The sequence below is a fragment of the Phyllobates terribilis genome, unplaced genomic scaffold (genome assembly GCF_046119375.1).
Source record: "Phyllobates terribilis strain yellow unplaced genomic scaffold, ASM4611937v1 Scaffold_3__8_contigs__length_932513732, whole genome shotgun sequence".
Taxonomy (NCBI): domain Eukaryota; kingdom Metazoa; phylum Chordata; class Amphibia; order Anura; family Dendrobatidae; genus Phyllobates; species Phyllobates terribilis.
This window is the reverse complement of record NW_027362763.1, coordinates 67,653,646-67,681,638: the sequence shown is the minus strand read 5'-3', so window position 1 is coordinate 67,681,638 and position 27,993 is coordinate 67,653,646. Positions and strand designations below refer to the sequence as shown.

Sequence of the window (27,993 nt, the reverse complement as noted above, 5' to 3'; positions counted from 1 at the left end):
GCTCTGTGGTTCCACCTCCCAGACCCGTTACAATACCGACCTCACACAAGAGCAGATAGTGCTATCCATTCAACTTCCTCCGGCTTTTCAATTAGTGCATATATTCTATTTCAGTAAACATGACATATACTGTATATTGCTTGAGGTCTAGCTATTTACACCTTCATTGCTTATTTATTACGCTGTACATTGCACTGATTGCACTTTATGATAGTAATATAATATGTAAATTCTAGACTACTATCAAGTATTAGATTCTTGATTTCATCATTTTATTTGGTATTCAGTGTACATACTTCATTTCAGGGTATGTGACATATTTTTTCTGATGTCTATATTCTGTAATATGTTATACTGTACCTCCACTTAGTTGTTATTTTTGTGTGTAACATCCCACTTTGTTTCCTTGCTGTTAAGGATTCTTATATTTAATAAAAAGAATTGATTTCTGTATTTGGGCTACGTTTCCCATTTTTGATTGTTTATATATTATGCTGGGTACGTAACCGATAAGGTACTTATATGCTAGAATTCTTATACTCTGTTGTTAATGAATCTCTAGTTAGATGTTTTTATGATGAAAATAGCAGATGAACCTATGTTTTTTTTTTATTAATTACTTAAAAGACAATCTTTATTAAAATACAAGGCTGTGTGCTAAATTTGTCCAGCCTGTTTAGGCTTGTTGACTACTTTCAATGCTTTGTCTTGGTCTTGTTCCAAACCCTCCTTTTTTGGGACATTATTAGTTCAGGGTGTGGTTTCATGTGCACAGTCATTATTACTCTCTGCTGTAAATTTCCCCAGACATGAAAATATCATCTGCAATAAACTATTTCAAGCTGAGAGAGTGGAGAACTGGAAGATCCTTTTTTATGTGATCGTTGTAAACCAAGAGCTGGATCCTGACCTCATTCTCAAGAAAGCCGTACCCTGAAGTTATGGAGCAGAAATAAGCACAGTGAGTTGGAATGCATCGGTTGCTCAATCTTCTTTGTACTTATCATTACTCTTACAGGACATATGATCAATAACATCTAATTGATTACTTGTGATCCAACCTAATTAAAATTGACCCCACTGGCAAGTGACTGGCTCCAAGGTCAATTTCAAATGGTGTTCTATTATACTGAAACTTTGGGGTCCATTCTGGTAAAGAAGTTTAAGTTCGTTGGACGATGTTCCTATACAACCCCAAAAATATTGTTTTAACTTATGGTTATGTAATTCTGAAAAGTATTAATTATGAATGACAGCATGATGACAAATTTTTTTTTTACTGATTTTTTTTTTCTTTTTTTTTAGAAAGGTATTCCTGTTTCAATTTACTGATTTGAAACTTAATTGGATTTATTGAAGTGCCAATACACTTATGGTAATGGAAACACTTTTTTATATTTAGAATTTTGTGAATTTAATATTTTTCTTCTAATTTTTTAAATGCATTATTGCACTTGTTTTCTCTATTTTTTTTAACATCTTGAATGTATTTCAATATATTTAACCCATTAGTGACCAATAGACGTCTCTTTACTGACCTCAGATATAAGAGACTAGCATCCCCTTAAAAGTGACAATCCTATAGCTGTCACCTGTACACTATAGCTGACAACTTGCTGCATCAGCCACGATCAATGTTGGCACCAACCATGCACGTTTAACCCCTTAGATTCTGCTGTCAATAGAGACTTCAGAATCTAAATAGTTAGCAGAGTGTCGGGGCCCCCTCTTTAACCTCATCGGCACTTTGAGATCTTGATTGTGTGGTCCTGATATTTGGCATAACAATTCATGGCCAAAATAACAGCCTTAGAATATGCTGGCTGTAGCGGCCTGTTCAGAAGTTATTAGCGTTGAGCGAGTATGTTTTGTTAACCCTTTCGCCGAGTACGCTCGGGCGAACGCCGAGTAGTTACAGCTGCTCGGTGATATGTTTGAATCACTCCCGTGTGCATGATTTGTGGTTGTTTGACAGCTTTAACCCCTCTCTGACCTATGACCTAAAAGAACGTCATGGTGACATGGGCCGATTTGACCAATGAAGTACTATTACACTGTGTTCCAAATTATTATGCAAATAATATTTTCTCAGATTTTCCCAAATTACTTATATGAATTACAGTCATTGTAATTTTCCAGTCAAATAACTATTAGAGTACAATTGAAAGGTTTTTGTACAAACTGCCTATGATAATAGTATATTTTTAAAAAAATAAAAAACTCAAACTGCACTCAAAATGCATGTTCCAAATTATTATGCACAGCAGAGTTTTAAACCTTTTCATTTTAATAAAGAACAAAAAAATGGTCATTTTTGAAATTATAAGCATTAGCAGGTTATTACAAACTGAAATCAAACAGTTTTCAATTCAAAACTTTATTCTAGGTGGTGTTACGTTTGCACATAGGACCGCTTGTTCGAAAGGAGCTTCTGAACTCTCTCGTTCATTGAATTTGTCAGGTTTTGGATGGTTTCTGCTTCAATTGTTTTGCATGAGGACAGAATACCCTCCCAGAGCTGTTGCTTAGATGAGAACTGCCTCCCACCATCATAGAAACTCCTTTTGATGATGCTCCAGACATTGTCAATGGGGTTGACGTCAGGGGAGCATGGGTGCCACACCATAAGTTTGTCCCCTTTTATGCCCATAGCAGCCAGAGATGCAGATGTGTCATGTGCAGCATGAGACGGGGCATTATCATGCATGAAATGATCTCGATGGTCCAGATGGATGGAGTGGAGGATGGCTGGTTGATGGACACCCCATGCAAACACGGCTACGGCGCTAACAAGGAGGAGGTGGAGTAATGTTTTGGGCAGGAATCATGGGGAGAGAGATTGTCGGCCCTTTTAGGATCCCAGTAGGGGTAAAGATGAACTCCATAATGTATGTGGAGTTTCTCAAACAGCACTTCCTTCCATGGTTCAAGAAGAAGAATCGTGCATTCCACAGCAAGATCATTTTCATGCATGATAATGTCCCGTCTCATGCTGCACATAACACATCTGCATCTCTGGCTGCTATGGGCATAAAAGGGGACAAACTTATGGTGTGGCACCCATGCTCCCCTGACCTCAACCCCATTGAGAACCTCTGGAGCATCATCAAAAGGAGTGTCTATGATGGCGATAGGCAGTTCACATCTAAGCAACAGCTCTGGGAGGGTATTCTGTCCTCATGCAAAACAATTAAAGCGAAACCATCCAAAACCTGACAAATTCAATGGACGAGAGAGTTCAGAACTCCTTTCGAACAAGCGGTCCTATGTGCAAATGTAACATCACCTAGAATAAAGTTTTGAGTTGAAAACGACTTTATTCTTTGGGTCAGTGCGATTGCATCGATACTAGAATCATATCGGGTTTTTATGATTGAAAGCTGCCACACACTAAAAGACGCATTTTTTTGCATCACTATAATTTTTCCATATTTTGGCCGCCAGTTATGTGATGGCTTGTTTTTTGTGGGATGAGTTGACGTTTTTATTGGTATCATTTTCGGGCCCATGACATTTTTTGATCGCTTTCTATTCCATTTTTTGGGAGGCAGAATGAACAAAATCCAGCAATTCAGGATTTTTTTGGGGAGGATTTTTTATGCTATTCCGCGTGTGGTAAAATTGATAAGGCAGATTTATTCTTCGGGTCAGTGCGATTACAGCGATGCCACATTTATATTGTTTTTTTGTTTTGGCACTTTTACACAATAAAAACTATTTTATTGAAAAAATTATTATTTTGGCATAGTTTTATTCTGAGAGCTGTAACTTTTTATTTTTCAGCTGACAGAGCTGTATGGTGGCTTGTTTTTGCAGGGGTCTTTTTGATCGCGTTTTATTCTACTTTTTGTTTGGCAATGTGATGATAAAGCATTGTTTTTTGCCTGTTTTCTACAGTTTTATCAGTCGGGTCGTTACAGATGCTATGATACCAAATATGTGTACTTTTATTGTTTGGTTTTTTTACACATAAATATATTTATTGGATTAATATTTTCTCTTTTTTTTTTCTTTATTTTTTGATTTTTTTAAAAAAAATATTTTTATAATTTTTTTTAAAAGTTTTATTACCTTTTTACCTTGTCCCAGGGTGGGACATCAGCTTCAAACTGTCAGATCACTGATCTGATGCTCTGCAATGCATCTGCACTGCAGAGCATCAGAGCAGCGTCTGACAGGCAGTAAGGAGGCGTCTCAGCTGACAGGCCACCTTCCTGCAGGACCCTGAAGGACCCCGAGGCCATCTTGGGACCGGGGGTCACCATGGAGACCATCAACACAACGCGATCACATCGCGTTGATGGGATCACAGAGGGAACCCACTCCCTCTGCTATGCCCTGCAATGTCACTGTCAATACTGACAGCGGCATCACAGGGGTTAAATGCCCATGATCGGTACTAGCACCGATCGTGGGTGGTGCTGCGAGGTGTCAGCTCTCACACAGAGCCCGTCTGTTCACCGGGCCATACATGCAGTGCTCTTTTGCGGGAACGCAGCGCCCACAGAGCAGTGCATGTACGGTGCATGTTGGGAAGGGGTTAAAGTGATAGACAAAGTTTGAAAATTGCAATTTTTAAAACATTTGTCAAATTTCTGAGATTTTTATAAATAAACGCAAAACATATCAACCTAAATTTACCATTATTATAAAGTATCATGTGTCACAAAAAACAATCTTAAAACCCATGGGATATGTAGAAGCGTTTCAGAGTTATTACTACGTAGAGTGACACTGGTCAGATATAAAAAAAATTGGTCCAGTCACTAAGGGGTTTATATTTGTTTAGTCCAAGCAAGATAATTTTACATGGATTTATATAGTGTGACCAAGTTGTCAAGCACTTTCCGAGTGATGCTAAAATCGCTTGGAAAAGCGCTTTATAACCCGCATGTGGAAATGCATGCAAAAACGCTTGTCAAACGCTTCTACCTGGCAGGAAAAACACATGTAAAATCTGCAAGCGTTTTTCCTGCCAGGGAGATGCGGAAAAAATTTCTGCTTCGTGAGCACTTAGCCTCAACATTATGGAGGGCTAAATTTACTGTAAGAAAAACCAGCAAAAAAAGGGTAGCAATGTTTGCCTGCGCAGATCTTCAAATCCAAATGTACTACCAGGATGCAGCAGACCCATATAAAGATGGTGGCTAAACAGGTGCAAAATACTGATGAGACAATCACTCACAACCTACCATTTCATGGAAGGGGTGACTGCTTAGTATTAGAATTGCACAAAAAAAAGGCTTGTATAGGATGCTGTTCACACTAGGGTAGTGCACAGTATCCGGCTTACAGCCTATTAGTTACGCCCATACTATTAAACTAGGCGGGCTGCCCGATACTATCCAAGTGCACCCCCTGGGAACAGACACCCTAGTTTAATTTTTGGGGAATTTTAATTCTTTGTGTGCCTTTTGCTGTTAGTGTAGGACTCGTAAGCATGAGGACCCTTGACTCGGGTTACGAGCTTGCGTATTTTGGCCAAAATATCAACTAATACCTCATGTATTATATATATGTAATTTTGCACACTTTTATTCCAGGGTGCAGCCAGGCCCATCAGTGCGGGCATTGTAAACTAGGGTGTTCCCAGGGGGTGCAATTGGATAGTACTGAGCAGCCGGCCTAGTCTAATAGTATGGGCGTAACTAATAGGCTGTAAGCTGGATACTGTGCACTACCCTAGTGTGAACAGCGTCCTATACAGCCATTTTTTGTGCAATTCTAATACTAAGCAGTCACCCCCTCCATGAAATGGTAGGTTGTGAGTGATTGTCTCATCAGTATTTTGCACCTGTGTAGCCGCCATCTTTATATGGGTTTGCTGCATCCTGGTAGTACATTTGGCTTTGAAGATCTCGGCAGGTGAACATTGCTACCCTTTTTTTGCTGGTTTTTCTGGATACAGATATTTCAGTTTTCATGTCAATAATTTATATCTCGTGGAGGCAACAAACTTGATGTCTACAGAATGTCAAAGGAGGACACAGGTTGACTTGAGCAAAATTAATACATACTTACAATGATTTACTGAGACGAGCAAAAAAGGCTGACACTTGAGATAATCTGCAGGCCCTCTGTCTTGACCAGCACCTCTTGTAGTCCACTTGAGTAAGTTTCTGACTCTTATGTGGCTAAGTATTTGCACCTTATTCTCTTAAGTTTTGCTCCACTCTTAAAGTTTTTCTTTTCTTAAGTCTTTTTTTTAGCTGTAAGCCATAATCCTCAACATTAACAGAAATAAACACTTGAAATAGATCACACTGTAATAATTCTATATAATAAGGAGTTTCATTTTTTTGTATTGATGAACTGAAATAAATTAACCTTTTTGATGATATTCTAATTTAGTGAGATGCCCCTGTATAAAGAAAGAAACAAATTACAAAGCTTCCCCTATACTTTGCAATGTTAAACACGGACATTTTTCATGGACCCATAGTCTTGTATTGAACCTTGTAACATAGTAACATAGTTTGTAAAGCCGAATAAAGACTTGCGTCCATCAAGTTCGACCTGTTAGTTCTGTAATTGCTAAAGTTGATCCAGAGGAGGGCAAAAACCCCAAATGATTTAGCCAATCTTCACCTGAGGAAAAATTCCCTCCCGACTCTGAAACCAGCAGTCAGAATAAATCCCTGTATCAACCTACTATTTTATTTTATTTTTACGTATACGCTGAAATCTGCCTGGTATCTAGAAATGCATCCAGTCCCCGCTTGAAGTGGTGTAGTGAATCTGACATTACCGTCTCCTCACTCAGTGAATTCCATATTCTCACTGCTCTTACCGTAAAGAACCCCTTTCTATGCTGGTGCTGAAACCTTTTCTCTTCCAGTCTTAGTGAATGCCCTCTTGTTACCGTAATATCCCTCCTTTTGAACATATCCCGGGCAAGGTCTCTATACTGTCCCCTAACATATTTGTACACATTTATTATGTCCCCCCTCAACCTTCTCTTTTCCAGGCTGAATAGTCCTAGTTTTGCCAACCTCTCTGGGTATTGTGTAGCACCCCGAGGACTCGGCTGCTACAGGGGTATTGCACCTCGAACCAGAGGTGTGGTATTCCACTCCCGGTTAAGGATGGAGTGTGGACCAGGACTCTGTTAGCTGCATGCACCACACACACCCCATTTCCGAGGAACAGACCGACGGTGCTCCCACTAGACAGAGTGCAGGCACGACAGCTTCTGTTCCTGGCTGGAGTGGGGAAGGGGAGGAGAACCCAGTGGTGTAGGAGCAGATAGGGGTGGGTTTCTGGGCATAGGTAGGAGCCCATTGGTTGCTAGTCACCTGGGCTCGGGTGTCAGAAGGAGGTATATAAGGTGGGCACCATCTTAGTAGTCAGTTCAGAGAGGAGCTCAGCCAGAGAGGGCTGACAGGGAGCTGTGGCTCAGTCTGGGCCCAGCTCCAGAGCCAGGCCTGGAGTGGAGGCCTGAGACAGCAGAAAGAGAGAGGAGAAGGAACAGAAAGGAAAGTAAGAAAGGAACTAAAACAGAGGAGAAAGGAGGCGAGGAACACAGAGAAAGGCCCAGAGACACGAAGGCAGAAGGAACCCCATAAGCCCAGAGGAGATACTGGGTGAAGAGTTGGCAGAGCAGGGTACCGGAACCCGAATTGGTGGAGGCAACTAATCCTCAGCCAAATCCGGAGGTTGTCACCACATCTTGGTGCGACCCCTCACTACATCCACCAGAAAGGCATACCGCATAGGGTCAGGGAAACCGGAGAGAGGTTTCACCAACAGAAGGCCCGAGGAAGCTGGACAAAGGTGGGTCACTGGTGGGGACGGCCAGTAGAAAGGAAGAGAGGGGAGCTCTGAACCGCACTCTGGAATTGCCTGGGAGTTGACCGAGTCCCTCACCTGGTGGACGCAGCACGGCTCGGGCGGTCACTGCTGGCTGAAGTGACCTGAACAACAACAGTGAGTAAAGCTTTGGAAACTGCACCACACGTCTCTGTGATTCCTTGTCGCACCAGCACCATCAGCACTGGGACCCTCACACCATCACTCCCATCATCTCCACATTAGCTGCCCTGAGGCAATACTCCTCCCGTGGGGAGTCATCCCATACTCGGCTGCACAAACAACATCAGCCTCAGCGGTCTGCAGTGCAGCGGCGGTCCCCACTGACCGCAATCCACGGGTGGCGTAGTCGGACACTTAGTACAATACAAATAGACTGCCACTGGTTTGACCACCCTGGGCACGGACCGGGTCACCGCCACGGAGAACTACAACCCCCAGCGATCCGGCTCCGGGTATTCCCCCTGCACAGCAGCAGTACAGCAGCAGCACAGGCCCAGGGGGCGCGTCAACTTCAGTCCCTCCATTCCCTTTATTAATTTTGTTGCCCTCCTTTGTACCTTTTCAAGCTCATTTATATCCTTTCTATATATTGGGGCCCATAACTGAGCACAGTATTCCAAGTGTGGTCTGACCAGAGCTTTGTACAGTGGAAGAACAGTGTTCTCATTCGTTGTCATTCGTGCTGTAAAAAAAAAATATATGTTTCTGTGTTTTGCACAAACACATGGTCCGTGAAAAACAGACATGTGAACAGCTCCATAGATTATACTGGGTACGTGTTGAATCCATGAAAAAAAAAACAGAAAGCGTAACTGCTATAAAGATGTCTGAATGAAGCCTAAAACAGTTTCAGGCTCCTCTACGTCTCTGGCATGGTTCTTCTCTTCATAGGCAATTTTCCGTCTAGCAAAACAAATAATTTTTCCAGCCCTTTTTTGGCAGATGCCCACATCAAATACACAATAGCAAACAGCTTTTACTGCATTCTTGCTGCTTATTTAATCTCTTTTCCCCCCTTTTTTTTAAGCACTTTTGGGACAGATTTCAAGTAATTTTTTTATAAAGAGGAACACTGGGATTCTGAACTTAAAAACACATCTTTTTTTTTATTTATTTTATTTTCATGCTCCCCATAGAAGCCGATAGAAAAAATGCATTAAAATACAGTTTAATAGCTTCCTTAAATACACAGTGGCCACGATTTTTCATCAAATCACTTTCACTTTGGTTTAACTAGCAAATGCAGTAGATTTCTGCACAAAAAAACTCAGCAGGAAAAAATGTTGCATTTACAATACATGGAAACAAAGCTCCAACTCGGGGGTTAACTTACAAACTCCTTAATTGGCTATTTGTGATGAGCGGATCTATCCTACTCGCATTCCTCGGCAGAAATGCCGATCCCCTTACTGCCGCAGCCCTCACCTGGAGGGTCCTGCTCTGGCGTCCACCCTCCACACTGACACAGCCCAGTGTGCAGATCCCCTGACACTGTGCTTAGGGCGCATGCGCTCCCCTCCTCTTAAAGGCAACTGGCTATTTAAGGTACCTCTTGCAATATGGAGGTTCCAGTGCAATTTAGTTTTTTTGGTGATAACACTTTCTGTAGTTCCAGCTCCCAGTACATGTACTCGCCCGCCTTCCTGTCTATTAGCCGTGCCCGCCTCCAGTCCTTGGGGGCAGCTACCTACCATCTGATGTCCGTTCTGGAGTAGCACCTGGTAGACCTTCCCCATCCCTCCTTGGATAATTTTGTCGTTAAGCCACCATGGATCTAGGGTTGAATTTGGTGAGGCACCTAGTTACACCCCTCCGGTCTCTCCTTGCACTGCGGCACAGTGGTTCAACCACCCTCCCCGTTACAGAATAAAAAATGTCCAGCATCATTTCACACTGCTGAAGACACAGTGAGTTAGTGACTTAGTGCCCAGCAGCTATAGCATCACATGGTTGCAGCACAGTCAATCATGAGAGCTATTAAATCCAGTATAAAAGATGAGGGACAGCCAAGGAATGTCCTTTTATGCTTGTACTGTGGATAGAAAAAAACCCTAGCCTGATTGTGGTATATTCATGCAGTGCTGAGGCAGATTGGAAATGGGATTGATAGTCTGAGTTTGTGAATATTAATCCAAAAATTCAAGTGATCGGTTACCGTTGTAGCTGTATACATTGAAGGAAATAATTATTTGATCCCTTGCTATTTTTGTAAGCTTGCCCACTGACAAAGACATGAACAGTCTATTATTTTAAGAGTATGTTAATTTAACATTGAGAAATAGAATATCCAAAAACAATCAAGAAAATCACATTGTATAATTAGATACATTTATTTGCATTTTGCAGTGAGAAATAAGTATTTGATTCCTCTGGCAAAAAACACTTAATACTTGGTGGTAAAACCCTTCTGGGCAAGCTCAGCTGTCAGATGTTTTTTTGTAGTTTCTGATGAGGGTTGGGCACATGTCAGGAGGAATTTTGGTCCACTCCTCTTTGCAGATCATCTCTAAATCAATAAGATTTTGAGACTGCTGTTTGGCAACACAGAGCTTCAACTCCCTCCATAAGTTTTCTTTGGGATTAAGGTCTGGAGACTGGCTAGGCCACTCCATGACCTTAATGTGCTTCTTTTTGAGCAACTCCTTTGTTGCCTTGGCTATATGTTTCGGGTTATTGTCTTGCTGGAAGACCCAGCCATGACCCATTTTTAATGTCCTGGCGGAGACAAGGGGGTTGTCACTCAGGAATTTACGGTACATGGCTCCATCCATTCTCCCATTGATGCAGTGAAGTAGTCCTGTGCCCATAGCAGAGAAACACCTCCAAAACATAATGTTTCCACCTCCATGCTTGACAGTGGGCATGATGTTCTTTGGGTCATAGGCAACATTTTTCTTCCTCCAAACACAGCGAGTTGAGTTAATGCCAAAGAGCTCAATTTTTGTCTCATCTGACCACAGCACCTTCTTCCAATAACTCAGAATCATCCAGGTGTTCATTGGCAAACTTCAGATGGCCCTGCACATGTGCCTTCTTGAGAAGGGGGACCTTGCGGGCACTGGAGGATTTTAAATCTTTAAGGCGTAATCTGTTACCAATGGTTTTCTTGGTGACTGTGGTCCCAGCTGCCTTGAGATCATTAACCAGTTCCCCCATGTAGTTTTAGGCTGATCTCTCACCTTCCTCATGATCAAGGATACCCCATAAGGTGAAATTTTGCATGGTGCCCCAGATCGATGTCGATTGACAGTCGTTTTGTATTTCTTCCATTTTCTTACTATTGCACCAAGAGTTGTCTCCTTCTCACCCAGCGTCTTACTATTGATTTTGTAGCCCATTCCAGTATTGTGCAGGTCTATCCTCTTGTCACTGACATCCTTAGAAAGCTCTTTGGTCTTGCCTATGTTTGTAGAGGTTAGAGTCTGACTGATTAATCGAGTCTGTGGACAGGAGTCTCTTATACTGGTGACTATGTAAGACAGCTGTCTTTAATGCAGATAACGAGTTGATTAGAAGTGTCTTGACTGTTAGAGCCCCAACTCATAATGGTTTGTAGGGGATCAAATACTTATTTTTCACTGCAAAATGCAAATTAATTTATCTAATTTATACAATGCGATTTTCTTATTTTTTATTTGGAATATGCTATCTCTCAATGTTAAAATTAACCTACCCTTAAAATTATTGAATGTTCATGTCATTGTCAGTGGGAAAACTTGCAAAAACAACAAGGGATCCAATACTTATTTCCTTCACTGTAGGTATTTTTTATTTTTACAAACAGCAAAAATCTGTTTCTGTCTCTCTCGAGATTATTTGCAAGATGTCCTGTTTTTATACCTCTGTTTTTCGTATCTTTTTAATCGATAAACAAAGCTCTTTTTTTTACTTAGAATAAGTGCTGAACAAGATTGCTGTTTTTATTTTTTTTTAATAAAATTTAGTGGCACTGTCCCAGCAAACCTCCTCGCTTGCCATTTCCTTCTCTTTCTGGACTGCCAAAAAGAGCAGGAAGAAGCTGTTACAGCTCGGACAGGATCCACTCCCATTATATTAACTATGACAGCAGACACTGATATTTAGAGTACAGCTTGTTTTGCAACTTAGTTTGGTTGGTGCCAGCCTGTCTCTACCTTCACCTCCTCCTCCCACTCACAGGAGTGCCATGAAGGAGGACAGGAACACAGACCCCACTGACCAATACAATCAGTATGATGGGGAAAGCATTCACTGGCCAGTGTTCTCCTGCCTTGTACTCCCTCTTTTGTGAGCAGAGCAGCTTGATCACAGCCTCACAAAAGTTATTGATTGCCCTAAGAAAAGTGCACCCTCCACTATGTGATAGGAGGTGACGCCCGAGGTGTTTACCTGCTCCTCGTTTGGGCTCTTCGGAGAGCTTGTGCTAAGTGGCTGATGAAATACCATTGAGGAAACTGAAAAGTGAGGCGGCTCCAGTTGCAGATGGCGTGCCTGTCCTTATTGGAGATCAGCAAATCTAGCAAAATTCACATTCATTTGAATTCCACCTGTAAATTTAATTTTCCCCTCACACATGACAGCACACCTGGAGAGAGAGGGATCCGCCCCGCCAAGGACAGGAAACCGTCTGAAATAAAGGGGCGGTACCTCTCTCTCGCTTCAGTTGGTTTCCTGTCCTTGATGGGAACCTGTCTCAGGAAAAAAAGAAGACTTACCTGGGGCTGTCCCAGTGTGGAAGAGCGAGCACTGGCCTGTGCACCGGGTTCAGTATCCCAGAAGCGCCGTCCGCAGCTTCCCCTGGGATTTCTGCACTGAGGGGGGGGCTCGCGGTAAGGTAGGCTTTGGCCTCCCGGAGACCGCGGCGCCATCCTCCCCCTGCCGTGCGGTGACGTCAGGAGGCTGTGCCCGATCCAAGATGGCGGCGCCAATCGGAGCATTGCAGGCCAGAGGTTTTTTTCGATAGAGCTCCGGCCTATGGAAGGGGGGAGGGCCCATGAACCTGAGGAGGTGCTGGATGGCCCTATTTTAGGAGGGGGGGTTGTCCTGAAAGCGTAGACACTTCTGAAGCATGGCTGACCAGGATAGCCAAGAGCAGCAGCTAACCCCCGCCCCTCAGCAATGGAAAAAGCAGAGGGATACCTCTCACAATGACAGCCGCTCAAGCAATCGCAGTGGCAGCCACAGGAGCAAGGTGTCAAGCGCCTCAGGTCCATCCAGAAAGGAATCATCGGTTCCGCTACAGCCTCCGAATCCGGTACCCGTTTGTGACTTCCAAGGGTGAGTGATCTTCGTGAATGTCACCTTTTAGTAATGGGAAGTCTCTTATGTGGTTCCTTTTATAGGAGCCTAAGAAGAGTAGCGCCAAGCAAAAGCACAGAATTTGTGCCCTATGCCGAACTTCCCTACCCATAGATTGCCAAAAGCCGCTTTTCCCGAACTGCGTGGCTAAAACTATAGCGGAAAATTCCCTGGATTTCGCAACTAATTTAAAGTCTATAGTCCACGCAGAGGTTCAGGGGTCCCTGAAGGGGTTGCTTAGAGGGAAGAAAAGATCCCATAGAGAGGTCTCCTCCAACTCTGACTCCTCCCAGTCCGAGGATCTGTGGCTGAGTGATTCATCATCCTCTTCCTCATCGGATAACGGTAGACCCTGTTTCCCCATTGAGAGTACAGACAGATTGGTTAGAGCAGTCAGATCAACCATGGGTCTGGGGGAGGAGAAAGCATCCAAATCCCGGAAAGACGTTATGTTTGCGGGCCTTGGAGAAAAAAAGAGACGCTCCTTTCGGGTAAACACTAAAATTTAGGGCCTCATTGACCGAGAGTGGAAGAGACCAGAAAGATCAGGGACCTTACTCTCCTTCTCTAAAATAAGGTACCCCTTCGAAGAGAAGGACTCTGAGCCTTGGGATAAGATCCCCAAAGTTGACGGGACTGTAGCCAGGTCATCCAAAAAATCTTCCCTGTCCTTGGAGGACTCAGGCGTCCTAAAAGATGCCCTTGATAAAAAGGCTGACTCCTTTCTGCGTCATACTTGGGAAGCTGCAGCAGGAGGCCTGAAGCCACCAGTAGCGGGCATCTGTGTGGCGAGATCCCTAATGGTGTGGCTCCAACAGTTGGAGGACCAGCTTAAGGATAAAAAGGTTTCTAGGGATAGAATCCTTTCAAATCTACCCCTAATGCAGGCAGCATCAGCCTTCCTGGCGGACTCTTCAGCAGACTGTCAGGCTTTCGGCTAGAGCAGCAGGTCTATCTAATGCTGCCAGATGGGCCTTGTGGCTCAAAGGTTGCCCAGGTGACCTACAGTCAAAGCATAAATTGTGTTCCCTCCCGTGTGATGGTAGACTCCTGTTTGGCCAAAAGTTGGAAGACCTTTTAGCAAAGGTGGGCGATAAAAACAAAGGGTTCCCAGGATTTTCAGGGAACACAAAAAGGTTTGGTTTTCGGAGGAGGAAATTTAATAGGGGTCACCCTCCAGGAGACAGGAGAAGATGGGAGACCAAGTCCAAAAAGGAGTCGGGCTATATGTTTGGGGGACCGTCCTCAAATACAAAGAGATCCTCCCAATGACGCCATGCCGGAGGTTGGGGGAGGCTTTCCCACTTTTTTCCAGCTTGGTAAGCAATTACGGCAAACCCCTGGATTTTGAACATTGTAAGTGGTGGCCTGAAGATACGGTTCAGCCAGATCCCTTGTTGGACCTTTGTGGTTACCCCCAAAAGGAAGGTCCAGGAAGAACAGATAACACTGGAAGCGGAGATATTAGAGCTAGTAAGGAAACGAGTCCTTCTCGAAGTGCCGATACCACAAAGAGGGAAGGGGTTCTATTCCCCTCTGTTCATGATAAAAAAAAAAAAAAACAACGGGTCCCTAAGGACCATCATCAACCTCAGGAGTCTGAACCAGTTAATAGAAAATCAGACCTTCAAGATGGAGTCAGTAAGCTCGGCAGTGAAGCTCTTACACCACAATTGCTTTATGGCAGTAATAGACTTGAAGGACGCATATTATCACATTCCAATTCATCCAGACTACCAGAAGTATCTAAGAGTAGCCCTGTTCATTCAGGAAGAGCTGAGGCATTTTCAGTTTGCTGCTCTACCCTTCGGCCTCTCCATAGCACCAAAAATATTTGCAAAACTAATAGCGGAAGTAACAGCCTTTCTACGAATCAAGAACAAAGTGATCGTGCCCTATTTAGATGATTTCTTAATAGTAGGGAAATCAGAAGTCCACTGCTCCAGTCAACTTCTAGAAGTAACGACAGTGTTGCATCAGCTAGGGTGGTTGGTAAATTCCCAAAAGTCTAAACTAACCCCCTCAAGGACTCAGACCTTCCTAGGTCTAATCCTAGACTCTCATCTCCAAGCCTGCTTCCTCCCAGAAGACAAGGTTCGCAAATTGCTCGTTTTAGTCTTGAAAGCCATGCGATCTCCAGTGATGTCCCTAAGAGAGGCAATGTCCCTCCTGGGCTCTATGACAACCTGTCTCCCAGCAGTCAAATGGGCTCAGGGGCATATGAGACTTCTTCAGTGGGAGGTCCTGTCAGCGCAGAGGTCCTTCAACGGGCATTTAGAAAGCAAGTTCTCTCTCTCTCTCTCCCCAGATGCTGTAGATTCCCTTTCGTGGTGGACAGACAGGGGAAATCTGACCTCAGGTGTACAGTGGTCCTGACCAGTCGATCGGGTGATTACGACCGATGCAAGCAGTTCTGGATGGGGGGGTCATCTGGCAGAGCTCTCAATTCAGGGTCACTGGACATACCACGAGATGGAAGCATCCTCAAACATAAAGGAGCTTTGGGAAGTAGAGAGATCTCTGATAGGTTTCCTTCCTCACATTCAGGGTCACCACGTCGAGGTCTGGTCCGAGAACAGGACATCAGTAGCCTATGTGAATCATCAGGGGGGAACAAGATCACGCTCTCTGATGGCTGTGGCAGACAGAATCCTTCATCTGGCAGAGCGACACCTCCCATCCCTCAGTACTCTTCACATAAAGGGGGTAGAAAACGTAAAGGCAGATTTTCTCAGCCGCCATACCCTAAGACAGGGGGAATGGAGCTTAAACCCGGAGGTTTTCCAACAGATTGTCCAGTTATGGGGGCAGCCAGACATAGACCTGTTCGCCACAAGAGCAAACAGGAAGGTAGACAGATTCTGTTCCTTAAATCCAGCAGAAAGTCCCCATGACGTGGATGCCCTCCAGATCCCTTGGAAGTTCAGGAAGGCCTATGCCTTTCTCCCGTTAGTAATGGTTCCAGAAGTGGTGAGGAAGATTTGGGAGGAAGGCGCAAGGGTAATTCTTATAGCCCCTTTTTGGCCAAAGAGTCTGGAGTAAATTCCTAGAATTTATAGATACCCCATTATCAGACAAGCCTCCAATCAGGGGAATCCTGGAGTTTTTGCAAAAGGGGCGCGACTTAGGTCTAGCGACGGGGACTCTTAAAGTTCATTAGGAGTGCTCTATAATTGTAACTTGGCGGGGAACAGGTGGGTCTCGAGGTTTATCAAGTCCTGTGCCAGAGCCAGATCGGTTCGGTCCCTAAGAGTTCCTTCCTGGGACCTGAATTTGGTCTTGAACGCACTTACCAGTTACCCGTTCGAACCCCTTCAGGATGTCTCTCCAAAGATCCTCACCCTTAAAACCATCCTCTTAGTGGCCTTAATGTCTGCTCGTAGGGTAGGTGACCTGCAGGCCCTTTCGGTTAATCCTCCCTACACACAAATTTATGATAGGGTCACCTTGCGTCCAGATCCAGCATACCTTCCCATAGTGGTATCTAGATTTCACTGTAATCAGGAGATTGTGCTTCCCTCGTTTTGCAGCAATCCTAAAAACCCAGGGGAAGTTAGATTCCATAACCTAGATGTTTAGAAGTTCACTACTACAGTACATTAACATGACTAGTGTATGGAGGAAGGACCATTCCTTGTTCCTGGCCTTTCAGGGGAATAGGAAAGGTCATGGGGTGTCCAAGGGTACCATTTCTAGGTGGCTTAGGGAGGCCATTTGTCTAGCATATACGTCCACAGGAGTTCCGGCCCCGGACAATGTCAAGGCTCATTCCACCAGAGCCGTCACAACCTCCTGGGCGGAAAGGGCAGACGTCTCAATCGATCAGATATGTAGAGCTGCTACTTGGTCTACACCATCCACCTTCTTTAAACACTATCGGTTGGATCTGTCCTCCTCTGACCTTACCTTTGGCAGAAGGGTACTTCAGGCGGTGGTCCCTCCCTAGGGTGCTCATAATTCTCCAAAATTCTCTCCAGGTGTGCTGTCATGGGTGAGGAGAAAACACCAAGGTTACTTACCGGTAGCCGGTTTTTCCTGAGCCCATGACAGCTCCCGTAGTTTTCCCTCCCTATTTTTTCTGTTTCTCACACCCTGGTGTGCACTGTTTTAGGTGCTATATATATGTATATATATTGTAGGTGTTGGTTATATGCCTAACCTCTTTGGGAGGTCCTCTCAATGCTCTGTAAACAACTGAAGTGAGGGAGAGGTACCGCCCTTTTATTTCAGACGGTTTCCTGTCCTTGGCGGGGCGGATCCCTCTCTCTCCAGGTGTGCTGTCATGGGCTCAGGAAAAACCAGCTACCGGAAAGTAACCTTGGTGTTTTACATAAAAATGTATTCAACGCAAATTGAATGTGCCCTGATTGCTGGTGAAAGACTTGTAAATAAATATATAATGTGGAACCTGATTTCTGGCTAAAATTTGTAGCAAATTTAACTTGCTACAAATTTATTTGCTCATCTCTAGCCTTTTGTCTACTTGGCTCCAGCATTGTAACTTTCAGCATCTGGTGATAAGTGGATAAAGAATTTTTTTCAAAATGTCATCTATAACAGACTGCAGTCCTAAGAACAACCATAATAACGCATTATGGTGTCATAGTGGGTTATACATAGCGACAAACTCAGCAGATACTGTTGGCTACATACTCAATCTTGTTTATATTTGTCTTTTCAGAGAAACTTTTCTTGGTTCCATGGAGGTCTTGGATCCCATCACATTGGTTCTGTCTGTGGTTCTAACTCTCTTCATTGCCCTATATTTCTATGGGTGGCGCAGAAATACGTATAATCTGCCCCCTGGACCGCGACCGCTGCCAATCATTGGCAATTTGCATATTCTAGACCGGAATAGACCATATCAGACATTGCATCAGGTAACATTCAGATTTTATGACCTTATTATCCTGAATTATACTGTTTTGTCCACAGGAAGGCTCAAGGAATGGGCTATATACTATTTATAGAGCAGATATCTAAAGGGAATCCGATATATAGACCCTCCTAACCGTCTATATGGGCATGCAGGGCGCATGGAATCGATACTGGTTATATTTGTAGTGATAACTCCATGATTTTGCTGTGCTTTTTGTATTGGTATCCACTGCTGAACCCTGAACAATCGGATGGGTGAAAACGCTCCTTTTTTCACATATTTTTCTATTGCTAGTACTGATTTGCTTGACACTGTATGGCGGTATTATTTGGGCATTGCATACTGGTATTATATGGTTGGTAATATTTTGCTTGTCTTATTTCAGTACTGTATGTATGAATTATTTGGTTTGTAATACTTGGGCACTGTAAATTGGTATTCTTTGGGGACCATATATTAGTATTATTTGGGCATTATATGTTGGTATTTGTATTGTTGGTATTATATGGACACTGTACATCAGTATTATTTGGTTTGTAATAGCTGGGCTCTGAATATTGATATATTGGTATTTGGGCACTGAATATTTTTGTATTTGGGTACGGTATGTTGGTATTTGGCTGGTGCTTGAGCACTGTATATCAATATTGGTTTGTATAATATGGACACCGTATGTCAGTTTTATTTGTTCGCATTATATTGGCATGAAAATAGTCATTGTTGTTTTTGCAATAGTCCTTTTGTAATGTATACACATTACTAAAGTGATGCTCATGTATTTTATTTATATCTGTGAAAACTGACTACTAAAAAGTTTTACATATACTATTTATTGATCACATCATAGAAAGTAATTCATGTTTACTGTGCCATAACTTAGTATTTTGTTGCATAACCTCTTGCTTTAATTACTGCACCACACCGACGGGGCATTGAAGCCACTCAGGTATTCAAGACATCTCGAGTATCTTATTCCATTCCATTCCATTTGCAAATCTGCAAACATTTCACCTTTATTGCTAAGGGTATGGGCCCCAACTCATTGCCATAACTCATCCCAAAGGTGCTCTATATGGTGTATAACAGGTGATTGGCTTGGCCATTGCAACAGGTGAACATTTTGCTAACCAATTTTTGACTAAATTGGATGTATGCTTTGGATCATTGTCTTGCTAAAATTTCCATCCCCTGCCTACTTTGGGTTTAACATGTGTAAGCATTACGTTCTCCAGTATATCCTTGTACATGGTAGCATTGATATTTCCATCAATTCAATGCAGAGGGCCAATGGCAGATGCAGAAAAGCAGGCCCAAACTATGACATTGCCACCACCATGTTTCACTGCAGGGGTTTGGTACCTTACATCATTACGTTTTCCTATTGGATGGTATATATAATGCTTGCCATCACTACGAAACAGATTGAACTTGGATTCATCTGACCACAACACCTTAGATCAATCTGTCTCTTTCCATTGGCTGTTTTTTTTGGCAAACTCAAGTTGGACCTTCTGGTTATAAGAGAGGTGAAAGGCTTCTTGAGTGGAACTCGTGCTTTCAACCCTACTGCTCTTAGCCGTCGCACCACATAGTCTGGTCGTTTCTGTAGTAAAATATGGATGCAAAACCTTGACAGTAAAGAAACAAGAAGAATCAGCGCATTCGAAATGTGGTGCTGGAGAAGCTTGTTATCAATACCATGGAAGTCAAGAAGAACAAACAAATCAATTTTAGAACAAATGAAGCCAGACACGTCGCTCGACGCAAGGATCAACCAAGAGACAACTTGCCTACTTTGCGGTCTTCGTGTGATGTGTCCAGGACATCGTAATTGGAAGAATGGAAGGAACAAGGCTAAGAGGAAGATCGGTGATCCGATGGCTTAGTACAATTATGATAATGGCGAAGAACACCCTGGTGAACCTATCTAGACTTGCATAAGATAGATCTTCTTACAAAGCGTTCATCCATGAAGTCACCATGGCTTGAGTTCGAGTTGAAGGCCGTTATAATAATATTATTGTTGTTAATATTATTATCATTATTACTATTAGGTCATAGGAAGCTGAATTAAATGATACCTTAATATATGTGATTTTCTGTATTCCAGAGATTTTCACATTTTTGTTAATATGTAAATGTACTGTTAAGATCTCTGGGTCAGACATAGATTTCCTTGAGAGTCTCCGCATCTAAAGCTTTTTTTTTTAACTAAAAAAGAGATTTACCAGTGTGAGACAAGTAGATCAGGAGAGTATACTGTCAGTCATTACATAGAACACAGAAAGTATTTCTATATACAGTACAGACCAAAAGTTTGGACACACCTTCTCATTTAAAGATTTTTCTGTATTTTCATGACTTTGAAAATTGTTCATTCACACTGAAGGCATCAAAACTATGAATTAACACATGTTGAATTATATACTTAACAAAAAAGTGTGAAACAACTGAAAATATGTCTTATATTCTAGGTTCTTCAAAGTAGCCACCTTTTGCTTTGATGACTGCTTTGCACACTCTTGGCATTCTCTTGATGAGCTTCAAGAGGTAGTCACCAGAAATGTTTTTCACTTCATAGGTGTGCCCTGTCAGGTTTAATAAGTGGGATTTCTTGCCTTATAAATGGGGTTGGGACCATCAGTTGTGTTGAGCAAAAGTCAGAAAAGTCAGGTGGATACACAGCTGATAGTCCTACTGAATAGACTGTTAGAATTTGTATTATGGCAAGAAAAAAGCAGCTAAGTAAAGAAAAACGAGTGGCCATCATTACTTTAAGAAATGAAGGTCAGTCAGTCCGAAAAATTGGGCAAACTTTGAAAGTGTCCCCAAGTGCAGTTGCAAAAACCATCAAGCACTACAAAGAAACTGGCTCACATGAGTACTGCCCAAGGAAAGGAAGACCAAAATTCACCTCTGCTTCTGAGGATAAGTTTATCCGAGTCACCAGCCTCAGAAATCGCAGGTTAACAGCAGCTCAGATTAGAGACCAGGTCAATGCCACACAGAGTTCTAGCAGCAGACACATCTCTACAACAACTATTAAGAGAAGACTTTGTGCGGCAGGCCTTCATGGTAAAATAGCTGATAGGAAACCACTGCTAAGGACAGGCAACAAGCAGAAGAGACTCGTTTGGGCTAAAGAACACAATGAATGGACATTAGACCAGTGGAAATCTGTGCTTTGGTCTGATGAGTCCAAATTTGAGATCTTTGGTTCGAACCACCGTGTCTTTGTGCGACGCATAAAAGGTGAACGGATTGACTCTACATGCCTGGTTCCCACCGTGAAGCATGGAGGAGGACGTGTGATGGTGTGGGGGTGCTTTGCTGGTGACACTGTTGGGGATTTATTCAAAATTGAAGGCATACTGAACCAGCATGGCTACCACATCATCTTGCAGCGGCATGCTATTCCATCCGATTTGCGTTTAGTTGGACCATCATTTATTTTTCAACAGGACAATGACCCCAAACACATCTCCCGGCTGTGTAAGGGCTATTTGACCAAGAAGGAGAGTGATGGGGTGCTACGCCAGATGACCTACCCTCTACAGTCACCAGTCCTGAACCCAATCGAGATGGTTTGGGGTGAGCTGGACCGCAGACTGAAAGCAAAAGGGCCAACAAGTGCTAAGCATCTCTGGGAACTCCTTCAAGATTGTTAGAAGACCATTTCCGGTGACTACCTCTTGAAGCTCATCAAGAGAATGCCAAGAGTGTGCAAAGCAGTCATCAAAGCAAAAGGTGGCTACTTTGAAGAACCTAGAATATAAGACATATTGTCAGTAGTTTCACACTTTTTGTTAAGTATATAATTCCACATGTATTAATTCATACTTTTGATATCTTCAGTGTGAATGTACAATTTTCATAGTCATGAAAATACAGAAAAATCTTTAAATGAGAAGGTGTGTCCAAACTTTTGGTCTGTACTGTATAATATAAGGCATTTTCCCAAAGAGTATATAGAACTGGTAAAAGGAAGAGAAAGTGGTATAACTAGGATAATAAATCAATTGTAATACTTTAATAAACAAGATTATACAAAAAAATTGCAATGTATAATAATTAAAGAAGGAAACCATGATAGAGTTATATATTACACAACAATAAAAAAATGATACACTGGAAAAGGAGTGGGATATGTTAGTGGTCATAAAGATGTAATATTATCTAATCATTGGAAATTGCTAACACCTATATATGAAAAATGTAAAGAGGAGATATGGAATATAAATCAGTTTATTCTGAAATAGAACATAATTCAAGTAGATAAGACATGGACTAAAAATTACCTTAGAAATTAAAAAAAAAAAATTATACCTGCTGCCATAGTAGTATAGTGACCTCTTCCTCCTGACAAAGGTGTGTGTCACAACGAAACGCACGTCAAGGTTTTTCTCTGGTCGGGGAGATGCTGATATTCACTATACCACTATGGTAGCATGTATCATATATTGAATAGCATTTATTTATTGTTGCCGAATCACATGAATTGATTTCATGTCTTATCGATTGGAATTATCATGTTCTGTTTCATAACAAAATACTATCTAATTTTTCCAAATTATTATGTAAATGCTATGATCTCTCTCAATGATTCCAGCCTAAAACAAGACTCCGTCACCTTGTGGCACCCTGCTGTTCACAGGTACCACAGAACCCAAAAGGGTGCATGGGCGGACTCCTCCACAAGAGGCCCTCACTACATACAGACACCTCCACCCTTCCACCTCATACCACCAGAGGGAGCCCTGTTAGAGATATATATACTGGAGGGTGGAGTTAGTTAGTCAGAGTGTGCTGACCCTAGAAGAGCAGTGAATACGCAGCACGCTGGCTGCTGTGCTTAGGAGAGCCAAGGCCTACAGCACGTGTAGAAGCCTGAGGGGCTCCAAGTGTGGCCGAAGACAGAGGAGAGAAGTGATAAGGGGGCAGAGGAGCTTCATAGACTCACCCCAGAACATACACCGGGTCTGCGCCTACGGGGTCAGCTACACCCAGTAGGGATTACCGGCATACCTGGAGGACTACAAGTCCCGGGTCGACCTGAATCTGAACCCATATACAGGACTAGGAACCACGAAGGCCCCAGTGTCCAGGGAGAGTGGTTACCAGAGAAAAGTCCTACTACCAAGTCAGCAGGTGAGACAGAGGGAGAAACAGCATAGAAGCCAGGCCTAGCTCCAGGCAGGTCAGAAGCTTAGAGAGAGGAAGAAACGGACCAGGAGGCCTTATACCTGCTCACTGGGGAAAGTCCGGAAGTGCACCCTTACCACCGATTACCCTGGACCGTGCCTGTATCCACACCAGTAAAGGTACTGAAGCGAACCCCTGTGTGCGTGTTATCCATGCTCAAAAGTGGCCCCACATAGGGGTGGTGGTTCTGGTGTCAAGGGCCAAATATAATCACCCTGTGGGCCAGATTTGGCACACGGGCCAGAGTTTGACATGTATGGTAAAGACTATCCAGGGTTGTACGACACTCATCAGTAAAGATTATTTCAAAATTACCCACTGCAACCCACTGCAACCGTTTCTGCCCGTAGGCACTGTTTAGTGGAGGCTGAATTATAGGCTTATGCACAACTGCAAGCCTCTGGAGCATTCTACACATTTAAGTTCACGAGACTCCAGAAGCACCAGCAGCTTTAAATGCCAGTTTGCTGCTTTGTAATGGTATTTTACCTGCTCTCCTAATCCGATGATCAAGGTGCTTTGGGGTGGGTTGAGGCAGACCTGGGGCAAGACTAAAAATGTCCATAATTTACCAACACAGATGTTGATAACTATACTTAATGGCACCAGCCATTTTATCAATGGGAGCTGCTCTTTGCATTTGCTCTCTGCTCTTATTTTCTGAGTAGACTTCATTGCCAGGGCCCATGTAAAGCATGGTACAAAGATCTTTAGGTAATCAGGTTATTGGCCTCAAAATAAAAGTCAGATTATCAGAATGTTTGGTATTTTGGATAACCCAATCTCTTTTTAAATTTACAGCTCTCTAAGAAGTACGGACCTGTATACACTGTACAGTTAGGAGTACAGAAAGTCGTTGTCCTGTGCGGATACGAGGCTGTAAAAGATGCTCTTGTCAATCATGCAGATGTATTTTTGGGAAGACCAAACGTGCCACTGTTTCTCGAAATATCAAAAGGACATGGTAAAGGTCGTAAGATAAATACAGATGGGTGGAAGGAAGTTTTTCACTGAAGTGTTCAGTTCAATTCAGAAAGGTTGTCCATTTTGGGAAAACCTTAATTCTTGGATACCCAAGAAACAAGCAAGGATCCTCCCAAAAAATGTTGTATTGCTGAAAAAAAAATACAATATTACAGCTTGTCTGGGTCCTCATTTGGGTAACACATATCTGTTCTCAATCAAAATATTAAAAATAACTGGCCAAGTTTGGTATCTCTGTAATCATACTGATGAGGAGAATCATATTGCCCTTTTATTTTTATCACACAATATATGCCATAAAAACCAATATCAGAATTACATTTTTTTTTTTCTCAATTTTTTTTTTCACAGTTGTAATGTTTTTTTAATGTTTTTCAGCACATTGTGGTAAAATGAATTGTGTCATTCAAAATTACAACTAGCCTTGCAAAAAAAACAAACCCTCATACAGTACAGACCAAAAGTTTGGACACACCTTCTCATTTAAAGATTTTTCTGTATTTTCATGACTATGAAAATTGTACATTCACACTGAAGGCATCAAAACTATGAATTAACACATGTGGAATTATATACTTAACAAAAAAGTGTGAAACAACTGAAAATATGTCTTATATTCTAGGATCTTCAAAGTAGCCACCTTTTGCTTTGATGACTGCTTTGCACACTCTTGGCATTCTCTTGATGAGCTTCAAGAGGTAGTCACCGGAAATGGTTTTCACTTCACAGGTGTGCCCTGTCAGGTTTAATAAGTGGGATTTCTTGCCTTATAAATGGGGTTGGGACCATCAGTTGTAATTCATAGTTTTGATGCCTTCAGTGTGAATGTACAATTTTCATAGTCATGAAAATACAGAAAAATCTTTAAATGAGAAGGTGTGTCCAAACTTTTGGTCTGTACTGTATGTCTGTGTGGGCAGAAAAATCAAAGTTGGGGCTCTTGAAAGACGGGGAGGAAAAAATGAAAAAGCAATTTTGGAAATTGGCCGTGTCAGGGAGGTGTTAAAGTGTAACTGTTCTTTCACTTTTTTTTCAATAAATCAATAGTACCTGTGAAATTAAGATAAGAAACCTTCATAATATATAAAACAAATTCACTTTTTTCTCCTTCATTCTCAATTTATCGATTAAAATGTATATTTGGTGATTACAAACTTTCTCATTACTGACATAGGAGACAGTGGGTGCTCATAAAGTTCCATGGAGATCTGTAACTGTTTTTCAAGGAGAACTTGCAGCAGAATGTCTCTTCTTTAGATGCCTCCCTTCTCCGCGGGAGAGGACAATAGGTGCATTTTAAATTCTATATCATTAATGTGAATATTGGTCTTCATCGAATACAGATTTTACCCATAAACTGAGAATGAATTATCAGGCCAGGTGGAAAAAGAAGTGATTTCTCTGAAAATATAGATTTCATAGTTGCTTATTTTCCAGTTCATTATTGAGTTGTGAAATAAAATCAAAACAACGTTTACTCTTTATGTCCCAATTGTATATTATTGGGTAAAGTTACAGTGAATTATTTTTCACACTGTAAATAAGATACTGTAATCTCTAAATTCTACTCCATGTCACCAGCATCTGCCACTTTTCCCTGGAATCGGCATAAAGAAAATATTTTGACAATATATGTATAATTCTTTAATAGGTGGTAGCAAGGATTGCGTCCATGGTTCATAAATGGTCTCCAGAGTAGACATTAGATAAATATGGAAGAATGTTTCCATCCATGAGAATTTTTGACTCTTGACTTTCTGAATAGGACATGTAAGTCACCGTATTGTATATCTGTTACATAGGCCTTACTTATTGCATAACATGTCCGTAGGAATAATTTTTGCTCACTATGAAATCTGGAAAGTGATGAGACGATTTACCCTGTCAACACTTCGCGATTTTGGAATGGGGAAGGAAGCCATCGAAAACAAGATATCTGAAGAAAGTGATTATTTGGTAAAGAAGATCAGATCTTATAAAGGTTGGTGGGAGGGTTCTATCCTATTTTGTGCGTTGCTTCATTATTTGAAATTTAAGTTGGTAAATCCTTTTTATTTTTGTAGCAGCTCGTATTATACTGGGGTACAATGGGCCAAAGCAGAGAAGATAATTTTAAAGGTTCACCATCTAGCTAATATCCACCATCTACTTCTAATGGCTGAGTAACCTCATAGAGATCTGCTCCATGGTCGCTTTCGTCTAGGGTTATCATTTACATCTCATGTACCTTCATATCTGTGTGTCTATCACTCAAAACTTATTTGAAGCCTATGCGTATATCTACTATTTCCAAAATGTCAGAGTCAACTTACTGATAGATGTTGTCCTAGTTGGGAACTGTCGTTGCTACACACTTTAGGATGTTCTGAGACATTGTGCCGGTACTAAATGAAATTGTAAAATTCAAATATGTGCATGGAAGATCCACGCTGGTATATTTAGCATCAGGGAAGGTCTGTCTTTATTACATCATCGGACACTCGGTCATAGATATAAATAGAGACATTTCTTGGACATTCATTGTAGCAATACAATTGGCTCAGTTTATCTCCATTGACACCAAGCTTATGAAACTAAGTACCATCACCCCCCAAGGTTATGTTCACACACGTTGTGTTTTTTTTCTGCAGATAAATCTGTTGCAAATATGCTGACAACTTTTTTCTCTGGCAGGATAACGGCTGCATCAAAAAAGCAGGTTTTCCTGCATTTTTTGATGCTTTTTTTTCACTGTTCTTCTGTCTCTATTCAGGTATTTACTTAAAGTCCTGTGGAAAAAAAAAAAAAGAATCCCATTCTATTTTGCCATCAAAAACGCTGCAAATATGCAGCAAAAAACGCAGATGAGGGTTTTTTTTGTTTTTTTTTTTTGTGCGTATTTGCAGCGTTTTTTTTCACCACCCATTCACCCATGGGTGAAAAAATGCTGAAAGTGACATTCTCTATTTTCCAAATGCGCAAGCTAGACAGGAAATACGCAGCAGACAAAAAGTATCATGTCTAAACAGAGAATTCTGGTTTCTTATACACTTTTCTGGTACTAGATGCAGCTGAATATTTGCATAAAAATCTGCTGCAAAATATGCAGCAAAGCACAACGTGTGTGTGAACTTGGCCTTAGGATATGTGCACACGATGCAGAAATTCCCGCCAAAATCCGCATGCGTTTTTTTCCCTTTCTCCCATGACAGCACCACCTGAGAGAGGGTATCCGCCCACCAAGGACAGGAACCTACTGAATAAAAAGGCGGTACCTCTCTTCCGCATCAGTTTTGGTTCTTGTCCCTGATGGGAGCCTCACCAGGTGGTACCTCACGTACCTGGATTATGGACGATGCGGCCTGGAGGCCGTGGAAGCAGCAGATGGTCCCTGTTCCCAGCCCATCTGGCTGCTGCTCGGGTCTGCGTGTGGGGAGGAGGTGCTGTTTTTTTAATTCCTCCCCGCGTGCGCTGGGGCCTGCTGCCGGGTTTGCGCCTCGCAAGACGAGCTGAGCGCACCGGCCGGCAGGTCTTCCGGGTCTGCGCACGTGGGGACGCGTCGCACCCTGTGACGGAGCACACCGGAAGTCCGGGCTGAGCACGCGCGGGGTGCTGGGGCGCCCTATCACGGAGTGCGCCGGAAGCCGGGTCTGCGCATGCGTGGGTGGAAAGCGTTATCCCGCTGCAAGCGCGCCGGGTGCCGCTGGGCTGCGCACGCGCAGAAGGGACCTATCTGTGGAGTAGCGCGCCAGCTGGCTGAATTTAAATTTAAAAAAAATTTTTTTTGGAATGAGCACGCTGCCGGAAGGGGAGGAGCCTAAAGGAGGTAGAGCCCTACTGCTTTTAAGGATGGGGAGCAA

General features: G+C 42.5%; 1 protein-coding gene across 2 annotated transcripts in view; it reads left to right on the top strand.

Moving 5' to 3' along the window:
- The first annotated feature begins 729 nt into the window (after positions 1 to 729).
- LOC141258815 (cytochrome P450 2K1-like) overlaps positions 730 to 27,993 on the top strand; it is a 63,489-nt gene continuing 36,225 nt past the window's right edge. Inside the window, exons 1-5 of one of the 2 annotated variants that reach the window (XM_073673966.1) lie at positions 730 to 961; positions 1,306 to 1,375; positions 17,771 to 17,969; positions 23,972 to 24,134; positions 25,986 to 26,135. In XM_073673966.1, the coding sequence (XP_073530067.1) occupies positions 17,790 to 17,969; positions 23,972 to 24,134; positions 25,986 to 26,135 (493 nt within the window). In that variant the 5' untranslated portion in view covers positions 730 to 961; positions 1,306 to 1,375; positions 17,771 to 17,789. The remainder of the gene's footprint in view (positions 962 to 1,305; positions 1,376 to 17,770; positions 17,970 to 23,971; positions 24,135 to 25,985; positions 26,136 to 27,993) is intronic. The other variant, XM_073673967.1, reaches the window with a different exon arrangement.